Source organism: Taudactylus pleione, unplaced genomic scaffold (assembly GCF_031769625.1).
Source record: "Taudactylus pleione unplaced genomic scaffold, aTauple2 ptg000101l, whole genome shotgun sequence".
NCBI classification, from domain to species: Eukaryota; Metazoa; Chordata; class Amphibia; order Anura; family Myobatrachidae; genus Taudactylus; species Taudactylus pleione.
Genome location: NW_028284503.1, coordinates 1,283,603 through 1,299,270, shown reverse-complemented (window position 1 = coordinate 1,299,270; position 15,668 = coordinate 1,283,603). Strand labels below are relative to the sequence as shown.

Sequence of the window (15,668 nt, the reverse complement as noted above, 5' to 3'; positions counted from 1 at the left end):
GTCACACTCTCTTCCTCTCTCTCCTCCACAGGATGTCACACTCTCTTCCTCTCTCTGTCCAACAGGATATCACACTCTCTTCCTCTCTCCCACAGGATGTCACACTCTCTTCCTCTCTCTCCCACAGGATGTCACACTCTCTTCCTCTCTCTCTCCCACAGGATGTCACACTCTCTTCCTCTCTCTCTCCCACAGGATGTCACACTCTCTTCCTCTCTCTCCCACAGGATGTCACACTCTCGTCATCTCTCTCTCCCACAGGATGTCACACTCTCTCCCTCTCTCTCTCCCACAGGATGTCACACTCTCTTCCTCTCTCTCCCACAGGATATCACACTCTCTTCCTCTGTCTCCCACAGGATGTCACACTCTCTTCCTCTCTCCCCCACAGGATGTCACACTCTCTCCCTCTCTCTCCCACAGGATGTCACACTCTCTTCCTCTCTCTCCCACAGGATGTCACACTCTCTTCCTCTCTCTCCCACAGGATGTCACATTCTCTTCCTCTCTCTCTCCCACAGGATGTCACACTCTCTCTTCCTCTCTCTCTCTCCCACAGGATGTCACACTCTCTTCCTCTCTCTCTCTCTCCCACAGGATGTCACACTCTATTCCTTTCTCTCTCCCACAGGATGTCACACTCTATTCCTTTCTCTCTCCCACAGGATGTCACACTCTATTCCTTTCTCTCTCCCACAGGATGTCACACTCTCTTCCTCTCTCTCCCACAGGATGTCACACTCTCTTCCTCTCTCTCCCACAGGATGTCACACTCTCTTCCTCTCTCTCCCACAGGATGTCACATTCTCTTCCTCTCTCTCTCCCACAGGATGTCACACTCTCTTCCTCTCTCTCCCACAGGATGTCACACTCTCTTCCTCTCTCTCCCACAGGATGTCACACTCTCTTCCTCTCTCTCCCACAGGATGTCACATTCTCTTCCTCTCTCTCCCACAGGATGTCACACTCTCTTCCTCTCTCTCTCCCACAGGATGTCACACTCTCTCTTCCTCTCTCTCTCTCTCTCCCACAGAATGTCACACTCTCTTCCTCTCTCTCTCTCCCACAGGATGTCACACTCTATTCCTTTCTCTCTCCCACAGGATGTCACACTCTATTCCTTTCTCTCTCCCACAGGATGTCACACTCTTTTCCTGTCACTCTCCCACATTTTGTCACAGTCTTTTCCTGTCATTCTCCCACAGGTTGTCACACTCTCTCCCTCTCTCTCCCACAGGATGTCACACTCTCTTCCTCTCTCTCCCACAGGATATCACACTCTCTTCCTCTCTCTCCCACAGGATGTCACACTCTCTTCCTCTCTCTCCCACAGGATGTCACACTCTCTTCCTCTCTCTCTCCCACAGGATGTCACACTCTCTTCCTCTCTCTCCCACAGGATGTCACACTCTCTTCCTCTCTCTCCCACAGGATGTCACACTCTCTTCCTCTCTCTCCCACAGGATGTCACACTCTCTTCCTCTCTTTCCCACAGGATGTCACACTCTCTCCCTCTCTCTCCCACAGGATGTCACACTCTCTTCCTCTCTCTCTCCCACAGCATGTCACACTCTCTTCCTCTCTCTCTCTCCCACAGGATGTCACACTCTCTTCCTCTCTCTCCCACAGGATGTCACACTCTCTTCCTCTCTCTCGCCCACAGGATGTCACCCTCTCTTCCTCTCTCTCCCACAGGATGTCACACTCTCTTCCTCTCTCTCTCTCCCACAGGATGTCACACTCTCTTCCTCTCTCTCTCCCACAGGATGTCACACTCTCTTCCTCTCTCTCTCTCCCACAGGATGTCACACTCTCTTCCTCTCTCTCTCTCCCACAGGATGTTGCACTCTCTTCCTCTCTCTCCCACAGGATGTCGCACTCTCTTCCTATCTCTCTCTCCCACAGGATGTCACACTCTCTTCCTCTCTCTCCCACAGGATGTCACACTCTCTCCCTCTCTCTCCCACAGCATGTCACACTCTCTTCCTCTCTCTCTCTCCCACAGGATGTCACACTCTCTCCCTCTCTCTCCCACAGGATGTCACACTCTCTTCCTCTCTCTCTCCCACAGGATGTCACACTCTCTTCCTCTCTCTCCCACAAGATGTCACACTCTCTTCCTCTCTCTCTCTCTCCCACAGGATGTTACACTCTCTTCCTCTCTCTCTCCCACAGGATGTCACACTCTCTTCGTCTCTCTCTCTCCCACAGGATGTTGCACTCTCTTCCTCTCTCTCTCTCCCACAGGATGTCACACTCTCTTCCTCTCTCTCCCACAGGATGTCACACTCTCTTCCTCTCTCTCTCCCACAGGATGTCACCCTCTCTTCCTCTCTCTCCCACAGGATGTCACACTCTCTTCCTCTCTCTCTCTCCCACAGGATGTCACACTCTCTTCCTCTCTCTCTCCCACAGGATGTCACACTCTCTTCCTCTCTCTCTCTCCCACAGGATGTCACACTCTCTTCCTCTCTCTCTCTCCCACAGGATGTTGCACTCTCTTCCTCTCTCTCCCACAGGATGTCGCACTCTCTTCCTATCTCTCTCTCCCACAGGATGTCACACTCTCTTCCTCTCTCTCCCACAGGATGTCACACTCTCTCCCTCTCTCTCCCACAGGATGTCACACTCTCTTCCTCTCTCTCTCCCACAGGATGTCACACTCTCTTCCTCTCTCTCCCACAGGATGTCACACTCTCTCCCTCTCTCTCCCACAGGATGTCACACTCTCTTCCTCTCTCTCTCCCACAGCATGTCACACTCTCTTCCTCTCTCTCTCTCCCACAGGATGTCACACTCTCTCCCTCTCTCTCCCACAGGATGTCACACTCTCTTCCTCTCTCTCTCCCACAGGATGTCACACTCTCTTCCTCTCTCTCCCACAAGATGTCACACTCTCTTCCTCTCTCTCTCTCTCCCACAGGATGTTACACTCTCTTCCTCTCTCTCTCCCACAGGATGTCACACTCTCTTCGTCTCTCTCTCTCCCACAGGATGTTGCACTCTCTTCCTCTCTCTCTCTCCCACAGGATGTCACACTCTCTTCCTCTCTCTCCCACAGGATGTCACACTCTCTTTCTCTCTCTCCCAGAGGATGTCTCTCTATATCAGGATGTCACACTCTCTCTCTCTCTCCCAGAGGATGTCTCTCTATATCAGGATGTCTCACTCTCTCTCTCCTCCCACAGGATGTCTCTCTATATCAGGATGTCACACTCTCTCTCTCCTCCCACAGGATGTCTCTCTATACCAGGATGTCACACTCTCTCTCTCCTCCCACAGGATGTCTCTCTATATCAGGATGTCACACTCTCTCTCTCCTCCCACAGGATGTCTCTATATCAGGATGTCACTCACCCCTCCAGGGCCTGTCATAGCATCATATCATGCCTTACACTCAAACGGTTCTAATACGTCTACGCTGCGCAGCGCTGAGGGCGCTTTCCGTGTGCTGCTCATGGTCAGACCTTAGGTGCTTATTGATCCCCTCCGCGCTCGCTGTGAGTGTGTGGATGGAGCGTCTTGCTTTCACCACATGTCCTTGCAGAAAGAGTGACCCTTCGCCAAGACGCAAGGGAGTATGCTGGGGCCATATAATATATATATATATATATAATAAATGGTAATAAGGATTTCCCTATTGTGCAGCTCTGGAGAATTTGCGGGCGCTAAATATACAAATGTTAAGTAATTAATGAAAAAGATTAAATTATTAACAATGTGCTGACTCTTTGTCTAATGTCTCACCCACCTTCTACAGGTATTACCCCCTATTCTCCTCCATGCTCCAATCCCCTGCCACTACCCGCCTTCCTCCCCTCCAGCATGTCTCCCTGCCCCTCATTTCTCCCTGCCCCCCTGGCAGCATGTCTCCCTGCCCCTCATGTCTCCCTGCCCCCCTGGCAGCATGTCTCCCTGCCCCTCATTTCTCCCTGCCCCCCTGGCAGCATGTCTCCCTGCCCCTCATGTCTCCCTGCCCCCCTGGCAGCATGTCTCCTTGCCCCCCTGGCAGCATGTCTCCCTGCCCCTCATGTCTCCCTGCCCCCCTGGCAGCATGTCTCCCTGCCCCTCATGTCTCCCTGCCCCCCTGGCAGCATGTCTCCCTGCCCCTCCCCCCTTCTTCCTCATTTCCCAGCTCTCTCTCTCTGCAACGTGAGCTGACATTTCCGGGTAGCTTTTCTTAAAGGGGCCGCGCTGCCTTTCCTCTGCCTCACCTGCCTGGCCCCTGTGTAAGTCTCTCTGTGACCTGATGTGTCTCTGACCCGAATTCCTCACTGGCACAGTAGGGGTTAAACTGCCCGTGTGCCGGATGTTATTATTTAACCATCACATCCTATTGTTCACACAACTTTGTTATTCAACTTGCAACATTGTATCATCTCCTGAGACACCGAGGACCTGATACAGAGCCGCTCGCATCCAGCGTATGCAAATTTGTCAAAGTGACGGCATGGGAAGCCATCGCTCGCCAAGGCATAAGCACGCCCACTGTGGCTGTGTGAGCGATCGCTCTGTGTACGCAGACGCCCATTAGCGTATGTAGAGACGCCCACTAGCGCACGTCATCTCCAGGAAGTGTATTAAAACATTGGTACATCGAGCACCATCGGTAGCAATCGCAGCGCTTGTGGCTGCCTTACCCTGCCGCAAGCACTGCGAGGACTTCAGTGTAAAAAACAGGCATGTGACGTGTACTGTGACGCTGCCTGGTAATTATGCACGCCTTAAAAACGGCGTGGAAACACCGAGGCACACCTGCGTTCGCACCTCCACTCCCCCGTTATTAGTGTCCTGCCCTGCTACCACCCACAAACGGCCTCTCCTGTCACTCATTGCCCTGGGCTGTCTTTACTGGGCGAGCGAGCGGGCTGCGATCGCACAGAGTAGTTCGCGCACGCGCAGAACAAAGCATGCACATGCGCAATCGCAAACCATCGGGCCGCTTGCTGGCGCACAGCGATAGCGAGCGCGTCTGAATGAGGTCCTGAGTCAGTGCAGTCTGCAGTCTATTCTATAGTCCCCTCAGTGTCCTTCTGCCCGTATTATACACAGGGCACACTGACCCCTGCCCATATTATACACAGGGCACACTGACCCCTGCCCGTATTATACACAGGGCACACCGACCCCTGCCCGTATTATACACAGGGCACACCGACCCCTGACCCTATTATACACAGGGCACACCGACCCCTGCCCGTATTATACACAGGGCACACCGGCCCCTGCCCCTATTATACACAGGGCACACCGACCCCTGACCCTATTATACACAGGGCACACCGACCCCTGAACCTATTATATACATATTGCACACCGATCGCTGCCCCTATTATACACAGGGCACACCGACCCCTGCCAGTATTATATACAGGGCACACTGACCCCTGCCCCTATTATACACAGGGCACACTGACCCCTGCCCCTATTATACACAGGGCACACTGACCCCTGCCCCTATTATACACAGGGCACACTGACCCCTGACCCTATTATACACAGGGCACACCGACCCCTGCCCCTAACACCGACCCCTGCCCCTATTATACACAGGGCACACCGACCCCTGCCCGTATTATACACAGGGCACACTGACCCCTGCCCCTATTATACACAGGGCACACCGACCCCTGCCCGTATTATACACAGGGCACACCGACCCCTGCCCGTATTATACACAGGGCACACTGACCCTATTATACACAGGGCACACCGACCCCTGCCCGTATTATACACAGGGCACACCGACCCCTGCCCCTATTATACACAGGGCACACCGACCCCTGCCCCTGTTATACACAGGGCACACCGACCCCTGCCCCTGTTATACACAGGGCACACCGACCCCTGCCCCTCTTATACAAAGGGCACACCGACCCCTGCCCCTCTTATACACAGGGCACACCGACCCCTGCCCGTATTATACACAGGGCACACCGACCCCTGCCCCTATTATACACAGGGCACACCGACCCCTGCCCCTATTATACACAGGGCACACCGACCCCTGCCCCTATTATACACAGGGCACACCGACCCCTGCCCCTATTATACACAGGGCACACCGACCCCTGCCCGTATTATACACAGGGCACACCGACCCCTGCCCCTATTATACACAGGGCACACCGACCCCTGCCCCTATTATACACAGGGCACACTGACCCCTGCCCTTATTATACACAGGGCACACTGACCCCTGCCCTTATTATACACAGGGCACACTGACCCCTGCCCTTATTATACACAGGGCACACTGACCCCTGCCCCTATTATACTCAGGTAACACTGGCCCTGAGTGTTCTGCCCCTGCCTGTATTACACACCGGCCACAGTGCCCCTGCCCCTAATATACTCAGGGCACACAGAACCCTGGATGTTCTGCCCGAGCCTCTAGAGGGCAGCAGGAGCTGACACCTATCACAATATCATCATGGACCCCTCATTTCCACATCTTATAGGTAAGGGGTTAATTAAGGAAGACAAAGAAATGAATGCAATAGGTGACTGAAGAGCTTGCACTCTATCACCTCTTCTTATGTTACTTCCTACTCTTCTCTTTTATTTATTACCCCTCCTCCCACAAAGTCTATTACTTCTGCCCTACCAGCCCCTCCCCCTCTCTCAGGATCCCCCCAGCCTCCTCCCAATTACCTCCAGATCCCACTTCCATCCTCCCCCCACCTCCTCCTGGCCCCCCTCCCCCTCCTCTGCTGCTACTTCCCAGCCTGTGTTTCCTGGTGCTGCTGGCCCTTTAAGAGGCAGTGCTGGCAATGCCTTGTGCTGGGAATACACGTCAGTTTCAGGACTTGCACTGTGATCAATGAGGGAGGAAGGGGGGGGGGGAGTCACTTCTGCCTCCACTTCTCTCTTCCAGGAAGGAAAACAGAAAAAAAAACAAAACACTGAGATCCCAAAACACAGGCACCAGCAGCCCGAACCTGCGGGGTCCCCCTGTCCTGCACCCCCAACTCCAGCACCCAGGAGTACAATGTGCTAACTTCTGGGAGTCAGGGGGGGGGGGCTGATGGGAGCCGGTGTCTGCCCCCCCTCACCTCAGCAGAGAGAGGGGCTATCCTGATTGCTGGCTATGTCTTCTGCACAGTTTTGCATTAAGGTAAGTGAGCAGCAGTGCCCTTCTCTGCCCCCTGGCACTAGGGACTGGTAGGCTGTTACCCATGCCAGGCTCTGCCTATAGGGAAGAGTGTGATTTAGGGAATAGAAAAAAAAAACAGATGATATTTCCATTACTGATAATTATGTCACATTTATGCAATGGAGCAGGAACACCAAAAAGTAGGATTTTTTTTTTTATTCTTCCTTATAAAATAATCATATTATAATATCCGTGTTGTATGTAACATGTGGCTGGGACAGGCGTGTAGAGTCTCCTGCACTTTGTGTATTGTGAAACCACCACCATAAGTACTGTAATGCAGACTGAACCACATTAGCACTGGGCAGGCACAGGGCAAAGGCCACGGATTGCCCAGGCGGTCAATATCTTATTGTTTACGTCCGGCTTTCTACATTAATCTCTCTATCGATACCAACAGTCTACGGAACGTAGAGGTGTCTGTCTGACCTCAAGAGCTGACGATTCATGAATTGCTTCCTCGTTCTAGATTTTTTTTTTTTTAAAAGAAACTTTTTGTTTCCTCATTCTCAACGCTGAACTATTTTTTTTTTAATTTTTATTTTTTGGGGGAGTGTGGGACTACTGGGTTTAGGTTTATACTAGTTTATTATTTTCCTTGTCCATTCGGAAAGGGTTAAATCTCCAGTACGCGTGACGCTCCAATGTCGTTGTTGGCGTGCCTGGCACCGAAGGGGTTAAATACAATCAGGACAAAGCGAATGTAATATTCCACATGCGCCGAAACTTGTTTTTGCTTCCTGCTGTTCCTGAGAATTATATTTGATTTCCTGGAAAAGGTGTCGCTTTTTTTGTTGCTGAAACTCCTGAGCGCTGGCCGCAGATACCGTGTGATAGGACGCTGGTAAAACCCACGGTCAAGGTCTTGGTTTCATAATCAAAGGCCAGAATCGCAGGATAGCGTTGTAGGAATCACACGTGCCCACGCTATTCATATAGGAGACTGAAGAGCTTGCACTCTTAGGGCCTGATTCAGAGCCGTTCGCTATTTGTGGTCGCTCGTTTAAAAACAAGGGGTGGCTATTCAAATGATCCGTACGCACATTGCAGTCTGTTCACACCTCTAAGTCTGAACGAGCGAGCAAAACATACGCTCGTTTATTTGTTAAAAACGCCCCCTGGCCGCTCGCATCCTACGTCATGTCCGCTATTTATTAGATTAATCGAGTACATCGACCAGCGTATGAACTGCTCGCTATTCTTGTGGTTGGTTTTTGCTACCACAAATTTGCGAGCAGTTCTGACTATAAAATAACCCAGTGACGTGGTCAGTGACGCTGCTGTTTTAAATATACACACCCATAAAACGCCCGTTTTGACCTTTAAGCACGCCTGCGTTCGGATCTCCACTCCCCATTTTCAAGCACCTTCCCCTGTTACCACCCACATACGCCTCATTCTGTCACTCAAAATAGCAGGCCCTCGCTATATTGCGTACCAACGATTTTCGGCCGCACTGACTGGTTCGCGCATGCGTACTAAAAACCGTACGCATGCGCAGATGTGCAAACATCGCTCGGAACGAGCGTACTGCCGCTAACGAGCGGCTCTGAATGAGGGCCTTAATTTCTTGGTAATGATGATCTATAAACTGAACTTCTATTGTTGTAACTAAGGACCTCATTCAGACCCGTTTGCTATCTGCGTACGCTCGCTGGATGCCTATGCAAATTTGTCAAAGTGACGCCACGGGAAGCGAACGCTCGCCAAGGCATAAGCACGCCCACCATGTCTTAGCGAGCGGCCACTTTGGGTATGCGTACGCCCAATCGCACAGGCAGAGCCGCCACCAGCAACACGTCATCTCCAGGATGTGTATTAAAACATTGGTACATCGAGCACCATCGGATGTGAACGCAGTGCTTGAGGTAGCTTTACCCTACCGCAAGCACTGCGAGGAAATCAGTGTAAAAAAAGTCAAGTGACGTGTACTATGACGCTGCCTGTTAATTATGCACGCCTCTAAAACGGCGTCGAAACACTCAGGCACGCCTGCGTTCGCATCTAAAACCCCCCGTTATTAGTGTCCTGCCCCTGTTACCACCCACAAACGACCTCTCCTGTCACTCATTACCCTGGGCTGCCTTTGCTGGGCGAGCGAGAGGGATGCGATCGCAGCGTGTAGTTTGCGCACGCGCGGAATGAAGCGTGCACATGCGCGTACACAGAAAATCGGGCCGCTTGGAAACGCACAGCGCTAGTGAGCGGCTCTGAATCAGGCCCTAAATCATTTTTAACGAGTTTACGATCAGCAACTCTCTTACAAACATTTGTGCTATTCAGTTTATAAAACATAAAGATAAACATGAATCTTTAGGGTCACTCTGGATTTTAAGTGCAAATGTGTTGAAACGGAAAGTTTACCGGAGTCCCCTACCTGGTACGTTTAGCTTATACAGGTAAAATGGCGCTGCTATAGAGTAAAACGCGTATAATAATAACCAAAGCATGTCCGCTATGCCTCTGGCCTTATGTTTGGATCCACCAGTCTGTATAGGATATGAATTGTTACGTAATTGTTTCCAGTGTTCGACGATGATGCAAGATATGGACGTGACACCTTGCTAAACAGATTTGTACTACAATAATATATTTAATATTCTTTTCTAACAAGAGCAAATGAGAGACAGCCTCTGGTAACTTACTGGAATTTATATAAGAAAGCATTACCAAGGCATGTCCTTTGGGGAAAGCTGGATCGCTTTGCACCTGTCTGTGTGGAAAATACGGGAAGTTACCTGTGGTCTTTTGCTGAAAGGAATTGTTTGAACTCATGAATCTAATGGCGTTGCTCAAAGTTGTGAATTTGTGCTGAAACCACAGCAGCCAATCAGCAAGCTGCTTTTACCTGCCCAGCACTGATTACATAATGAAAGCCAGTATTTGGTTGGTTGTTGTGGATCTAGGTCCTGATTTAGAGATGGACGCAGTTGGTTACGCAGTTGAACGATTATTGTTAATCTTCACATGCGCCTACGTCCAAGTTTCGTTGTCGTTCGCTGCGATAATGTATTCGCGAAGTGATTGACAGGCAGGGGCCGTTTGTGGGTGTCAACGGTGAAGGGGTGACTCAAATGAAGGTGTGTAGCGATCTTTTTTTGGTGACTGAGATCCTGTGCGCAGTAGAAACCGCTCTTGCGTCTCAGTACCCGCGGCCATTTAGCGTGATTGTAGGGTTACTCAGAAGGCCGATTATTGACTGATCTGAGACCGACCCTGTTGGCGTCTGAATGCAAATCCAGGCGGCTGAGACATTTGCATATCTTCGCACAGCCGCTGAGGACGCAATCGCAGCCGCGACGGCATTAGCGCCCCTCTCTGAGTCAGCCCCTTAGTGCAGAATACCCCATTGAGTCTCAGTCGTCTACGATCCATTTCTCGTCATCTCCGTTTAATACATAACTTCAGCGAGGTAAATCCCAGAGCTTACACATGTTAGTTACAGCCATAAATACACTGCAAACAAACTAATACTTAGCAGCCTGTAATAATTGTAGACTATTCAGCTGAAGGTGACACTGAGATGTCCGCTGTACAGAGGGCCTGATTCAGAGCCGGACGCTCTGACCAGAGCGCTCGCTCTGAATCAGGGCCCTCCTACCTAAAAATGGAGCGGCCTCCTGGCCGCTCGCATAGCTGTGGGTGACCACCCACAGCTTATGCGAGCGGCCAAAAAGATGGTCGCGATGGTCAAGACCATCGGGCTTGCGACGAGACCCTGCGGTAGGATCTCCCAGCCACAAGCCCAGGAGTGCTTTTGGCTCTATCAGAGCCAAAAGCACTCCCACTGACATCACTAGTGATGTCAGTGGGGCCGGACCCAGACGATAGGCGTTCCCATGGGAACGCTTCCGTCTGGGAAGCAACGCCCCCGTCACGCCCACCAAAGGGGGCGTGCTGTCAGTCACCATCGACAGCACGCCCCCTTTGGTGCGAGACCCCGAGCGACAGCTTGGCTGTCGCTATGCGGGTCTCGCGCATGCGCACGACGGAGCTCCCTCCGTCATGCGCATGCACATTAGGGCACCATCGACCCGCTTGCGAGTGCTCAGCGCTCGCGAGCGGGTCTGAATTAGGCCCAGAGTTCCCTTCCCCTCTCCTCTTTAATAAGTGTTGTTGTAACGCCATTCCCAGAATACTTTGCAGCTTGCCAAAGTGCCAATACCATTGTTTACCTTGGCACAGGCAGTGACCGGCCCAGCGTTATGGAGACTGTAACTGTCCTTTTGGTTTGGTGACTACAGTTATATAAGGGGCTCACTGCAAGACTACTGCCCCGAACCACAACGCCCGGAGCACTGGTGTAGTAGCATTTGTTGCTCCTTCATAAGGAAACGATCTGCAGTGTGTATCCTCTGATAGGGGGTTAAACCCTTGGAGGCCGCAGCTTCCTGCCGGTCAGGTGTTCTCACCTGAGAAAATAATCCGCGTGATGGCTATTACAGGAATGCGACGATCAGAACTGCGCTTTGTGTTTAATTAAGTGGAAAAATATGAGGAAATGTAGTTTGTTGGGCGTGATTGGCAGAGTTACTTTAACTCTGCTCATATTATTGCGGCCCTCATAAAGGGGGAGATTTATCAAAAGCTTGGAAAGAGATAAAGTACCAACCAATCAGCTCCTGTCATTTTTCAAACACAACCTGTAATGTGACAGGAGGTAATTGGTTGGTACATTGGGGTCTATTTACTTATGCTAATGACCCCCCCCTGGACGCACACTGACAGCACCTCACATCCGCCGCACATGCACATAACCGGAAACATGGAACGCAGATCAGGCGGCCATCAGCCTTCTGAGGATGTCTAAACTGCCGCAGACATAGCGGGTCTCCAGACACACAGACGCAAATGCGTTCTCATGATCTAAATCTATGCGAACACATCCAGTAATATGCTAATGAGGAGCGTACCTCTTGCGGGAAGGCCAGGGCAAAGGTCAGGGACGAAGATAATCGTCAGCATTATGTAGCCGCTTCTGTTGGCTATTTGTGTATTGACCCCTCCAGCTGATAGTACCTCATTTATAAGATTCACGGCAGGGCCGAAATGTTTCATGGCCCCCCTGGGCCAGAAGGGGGTGTCGCTTAGCATGGAGGCGTGGCCATGCCAACTCGCACAATGATTCCATTCTGCACGCCACTGTAAAGCCTTGCACCCCTTATGGCTGGCACAAGCACCCTGCCAGGCCCCCCAGATAAGCCCAGACTTTGATAATCCGTCCTTGCCTCTCCACCCCTCGGGGCGTCACGGCTGTATTATGACCCGTCTGGCATATAATGGCATTACTTATTTGTCCTTTCTGTTTGGACAACTGCAGGAAAGAAGATCCCCCATTAAAATGTCAAAACTGTTTAAGCAACGGATGTTGGGATATTTGTATGTAATTACGTTTTATATCGGATATTAGCTGAATTCTCTCTTGTTTATACGACTTTTCATTGCAGTATTACATTGTAATGTGAGTCCCTTAACTACTACCAACACTGTTACACTGCATCCTTGCGCTATCGTTAGGCATAAGTATAGACGCTTGTATGCCCGCCCTATGCCTGGCACAGATACTGCTCGTTTTGAGTGGGCCACATGAGAATGCCCACGTAAGTTCGCTTTCATGCACACGCTCTGCACAATGCTGTGTCCAACGGTAAAGCTAGGTACACGCCTTCGCGATCACCCTTTCGATGTGATGTTTCAATTGACTTTGCTTCAGTCCCGACCCGATGACAGCGCCGATACGAGTGTGCCCACCTATTCAGTCATAGTTGTGAGTCTTCGATCCCTGTCTGCCCAATATATTGAAGGAAAAGATTGGTTTAATGATGCACGCCCGCAGAGGCGTCGCTGCTGACGGAGGAAGGTCAGAAGAACGGTGGAAGGTGCGAACACAGGGCCTTATTCAGCTTGCATCGCACGGCTGCGTTCACACGCAGCCGGTCGATGTTTGTGCCCTGCGTATGCATCGCAGTGCGTGAATCTTCCGCTGCAATCGGCGAGCGATCACAGTGAGCACGCAGTCCAACAGCTTAGTGATTGACATGAAGTGACTGTTTATGGGTGGAGAGGGCGGTGGTCGGCGGAACGCAGGCATGCCTGTGTGTTTGAACGCCATTACAGGGACGTGCGTAATTAAGCCCCTGCGATTGTATACGCTGGCAGAGGTATAGACAGGGAGTTTAGCAGTTTGTGAGGTAGGGTCATGTCAACCACTACTGGGCCTGATTCAGACCCGCTCGCAAGCGGGTCGATGTTGGGCAAGTGCGCATGCGCGAGACCCGAATAACGACGGCCAGGCCGTCGTTATGGGTCTCGCGCCAAATGGGGCGTGCTATCGATGGTGAGTGACAGCACGCCCCCTTTGGTGGGCGTGCCGGGGGCGTTGCTGCCCAGACGGAGGCGTTCCCATGGGAATGCCTACCGTCAAGGGCTGGCCCCACTGACATCACTAGTGAAGTCAGTGGGAGTGCTGCAAACGAGACCCTATCTCAAGGGTCTCGTCGCAAGCCCGATGGTTGCGATGGTCTTGACCATTGCAACCATCATCATGGGCGCGCGCATAAGCTGTGGGTGGTAACCCACAGCTATGCGAGCGTCCAAGAGCCGCAACAAAAAAAGAAAAAAAACGCCCTGATTCAGAGCGGGCGCTCGTTCAGAGCGTCCGGCTCTGAGTCAGGCCCACTGTGCGAATGGTTCCGATGTTACCGATGTTTTTGCTGACTTGCGGATGTGTGTAATGAGAGGTGGGCGGCTTTATACAGTGATGGGCGTATTGGTATAGTGCTGCGATTGCATTCGTATATTTTTGCAGACGGCGGGTTGCGCGATGAATCAGGCCCACACTTCACTCTTTGGGCCTGATTCAGACCCGCTCGCGAGCACTGAGGGTTAGAAATCATGAACTTAACGGGGCTGTGATGAAACTAAGCTTCAGTGCGTGCCGCTTTGTCTGGGTCTTAAGTGCCCTGCTTACGGGTTCATCCTCATCGGCAAACATAGGGTACTAGGTGGGTAGGTAGGACTCACCACTGCTTTACATGACTCAGTGGAGCCTGCTTATTAGAGCTTGCCAGCTTATCATTCCTACTCCTTGCCCGTTATAGGCTCAAAAAGATAAGTACTAAACTTTCTATTTTCCGTCTACTGACCTTAACCTTGAACTCCACCAGCCCTGACCATTGCTGTATTCCTGACTGTACCTGATTAATGTGTTACACCTCCTCATAGTCTGCTGTACGTGTGACCATTACTGATCCACACCCTGACCCTGCAGCAGCTGGCCTTGTCTCCTCCTCCTCCTCCTCCTCCTGTAATCTGTAGTTAATTCTGAATGGTAAGCACCTGTGCAGAATTCCTGGGGGAAGCCGTGTGTTGTCAGGCCTATCATTAACAGTTATTATTAGCAGGTAGTGACTACCCTGCCCGCCCAAACACCTGGCTAATTCCCTACCCATGTTACCCATGCCCACTGCTTTGGTGTCATTTTAGACTCTTCTCTCAGCTTTACCCCTCACATACGGTACCTGACCCTGTCCTGCCACCTCCTTCTCATCACCATTGGCAAAATGTGCAACTTCCTGACCCATAACATTGCCAAAACCCTGAACCATTCCCTCATCATCTCCCACCAAGATTACTGCAACCTCCAGCCATCCCTGCTACTGATTCTCTCCGCTGGAATCCATCCTGAATACTGCAGTGAGATTGATCTTGTGCCCTCGCTACTTTTCTTCTACTATCACTTTTATCTCCACCCCAAGATCCATTTCAAGCTCCTCAATCACTCCGTCAATGTCCGCCCATCAACTCCAACTTCCCCATCCTCGTACGTATCTGATCATTTCTTGAGACATGTTCTCTTTAGCGTTCGGACCTGTGCCTTTCCTCTACCCTAGTAACCTCCACACACTCCGACTTTTACCCACTTATGGCGCTCCCTAATCTGTCTGACCGGGCTCTCCCCCAACCTTCACTCCTTCAAGCAGTCCCTCAAAATCCATTAGTGGCTACCTCCCCCACCTGATACATTTCCTACCACTCGTCCCATCTACTCCTTGACACATCCTCTGGGCCTGATTCAGAGCCGCTCGTAAGCGGCCGCTCGTTCGCTCCGAGCGATGTTCGCACATCTGCGCATGCATATGGGTTGTAATACGCATGCGCAAACCAGTCAGTGCAATCGGAAATCGTGTGCTCGCAAAATAGCGAATGCCTGCTAATTTGAGTGACCGGATGAGGCGTTTGTGGGTGGTAAGAGGGGAAGGTGCTTGAAAACGGGGAGTGGAGATCCGAACGCAGGCGTGCCAAACGGTCAAAACGGGCGTTTAATGGGAGTGCATAATTAACAAAGCAGCGTCATCGACCACATCACTTGGTTGTCTTTTAGCCTGAACTGCTCGCATGATTGCGGTAGGAAAATGCTACCACAAGAATAGCGAGCAGTTCAGACGCCGTTCGATGTACTCGATTAATCTAATAAATAGCGGAGATGACGTATGATGCGAGCGGCCAGGGG

The 15,668-nt window shown here is 51.4% G+C and overlaps 1 protein-coding gene across 1 annotated transcript in view; it reads left to right on the top strand.

Moving 5' to 3' along the window:
* The first annotated feature begins 6,790 nt into the window (after positions 1-6,790).
* Positions 6,791-15,668, top strand: part of ETV6 (ETS variant transcription factor 6) — an 84,570-nt gene continuing 75,692 nt past the window's right edge. Inside the window, exon 1 of the mRNA XM_088470602.1 lies at positions 6,791-7,117. Within this exon, the coding sequence (XP_088326728.1) occupies positions 7,091-7,117 (27 nt within the window). The 5' untranslated portion in view covers positions 6,791-7,090. The remainder of the gene's footprint in view (positions 7,118-15,668) is intronic.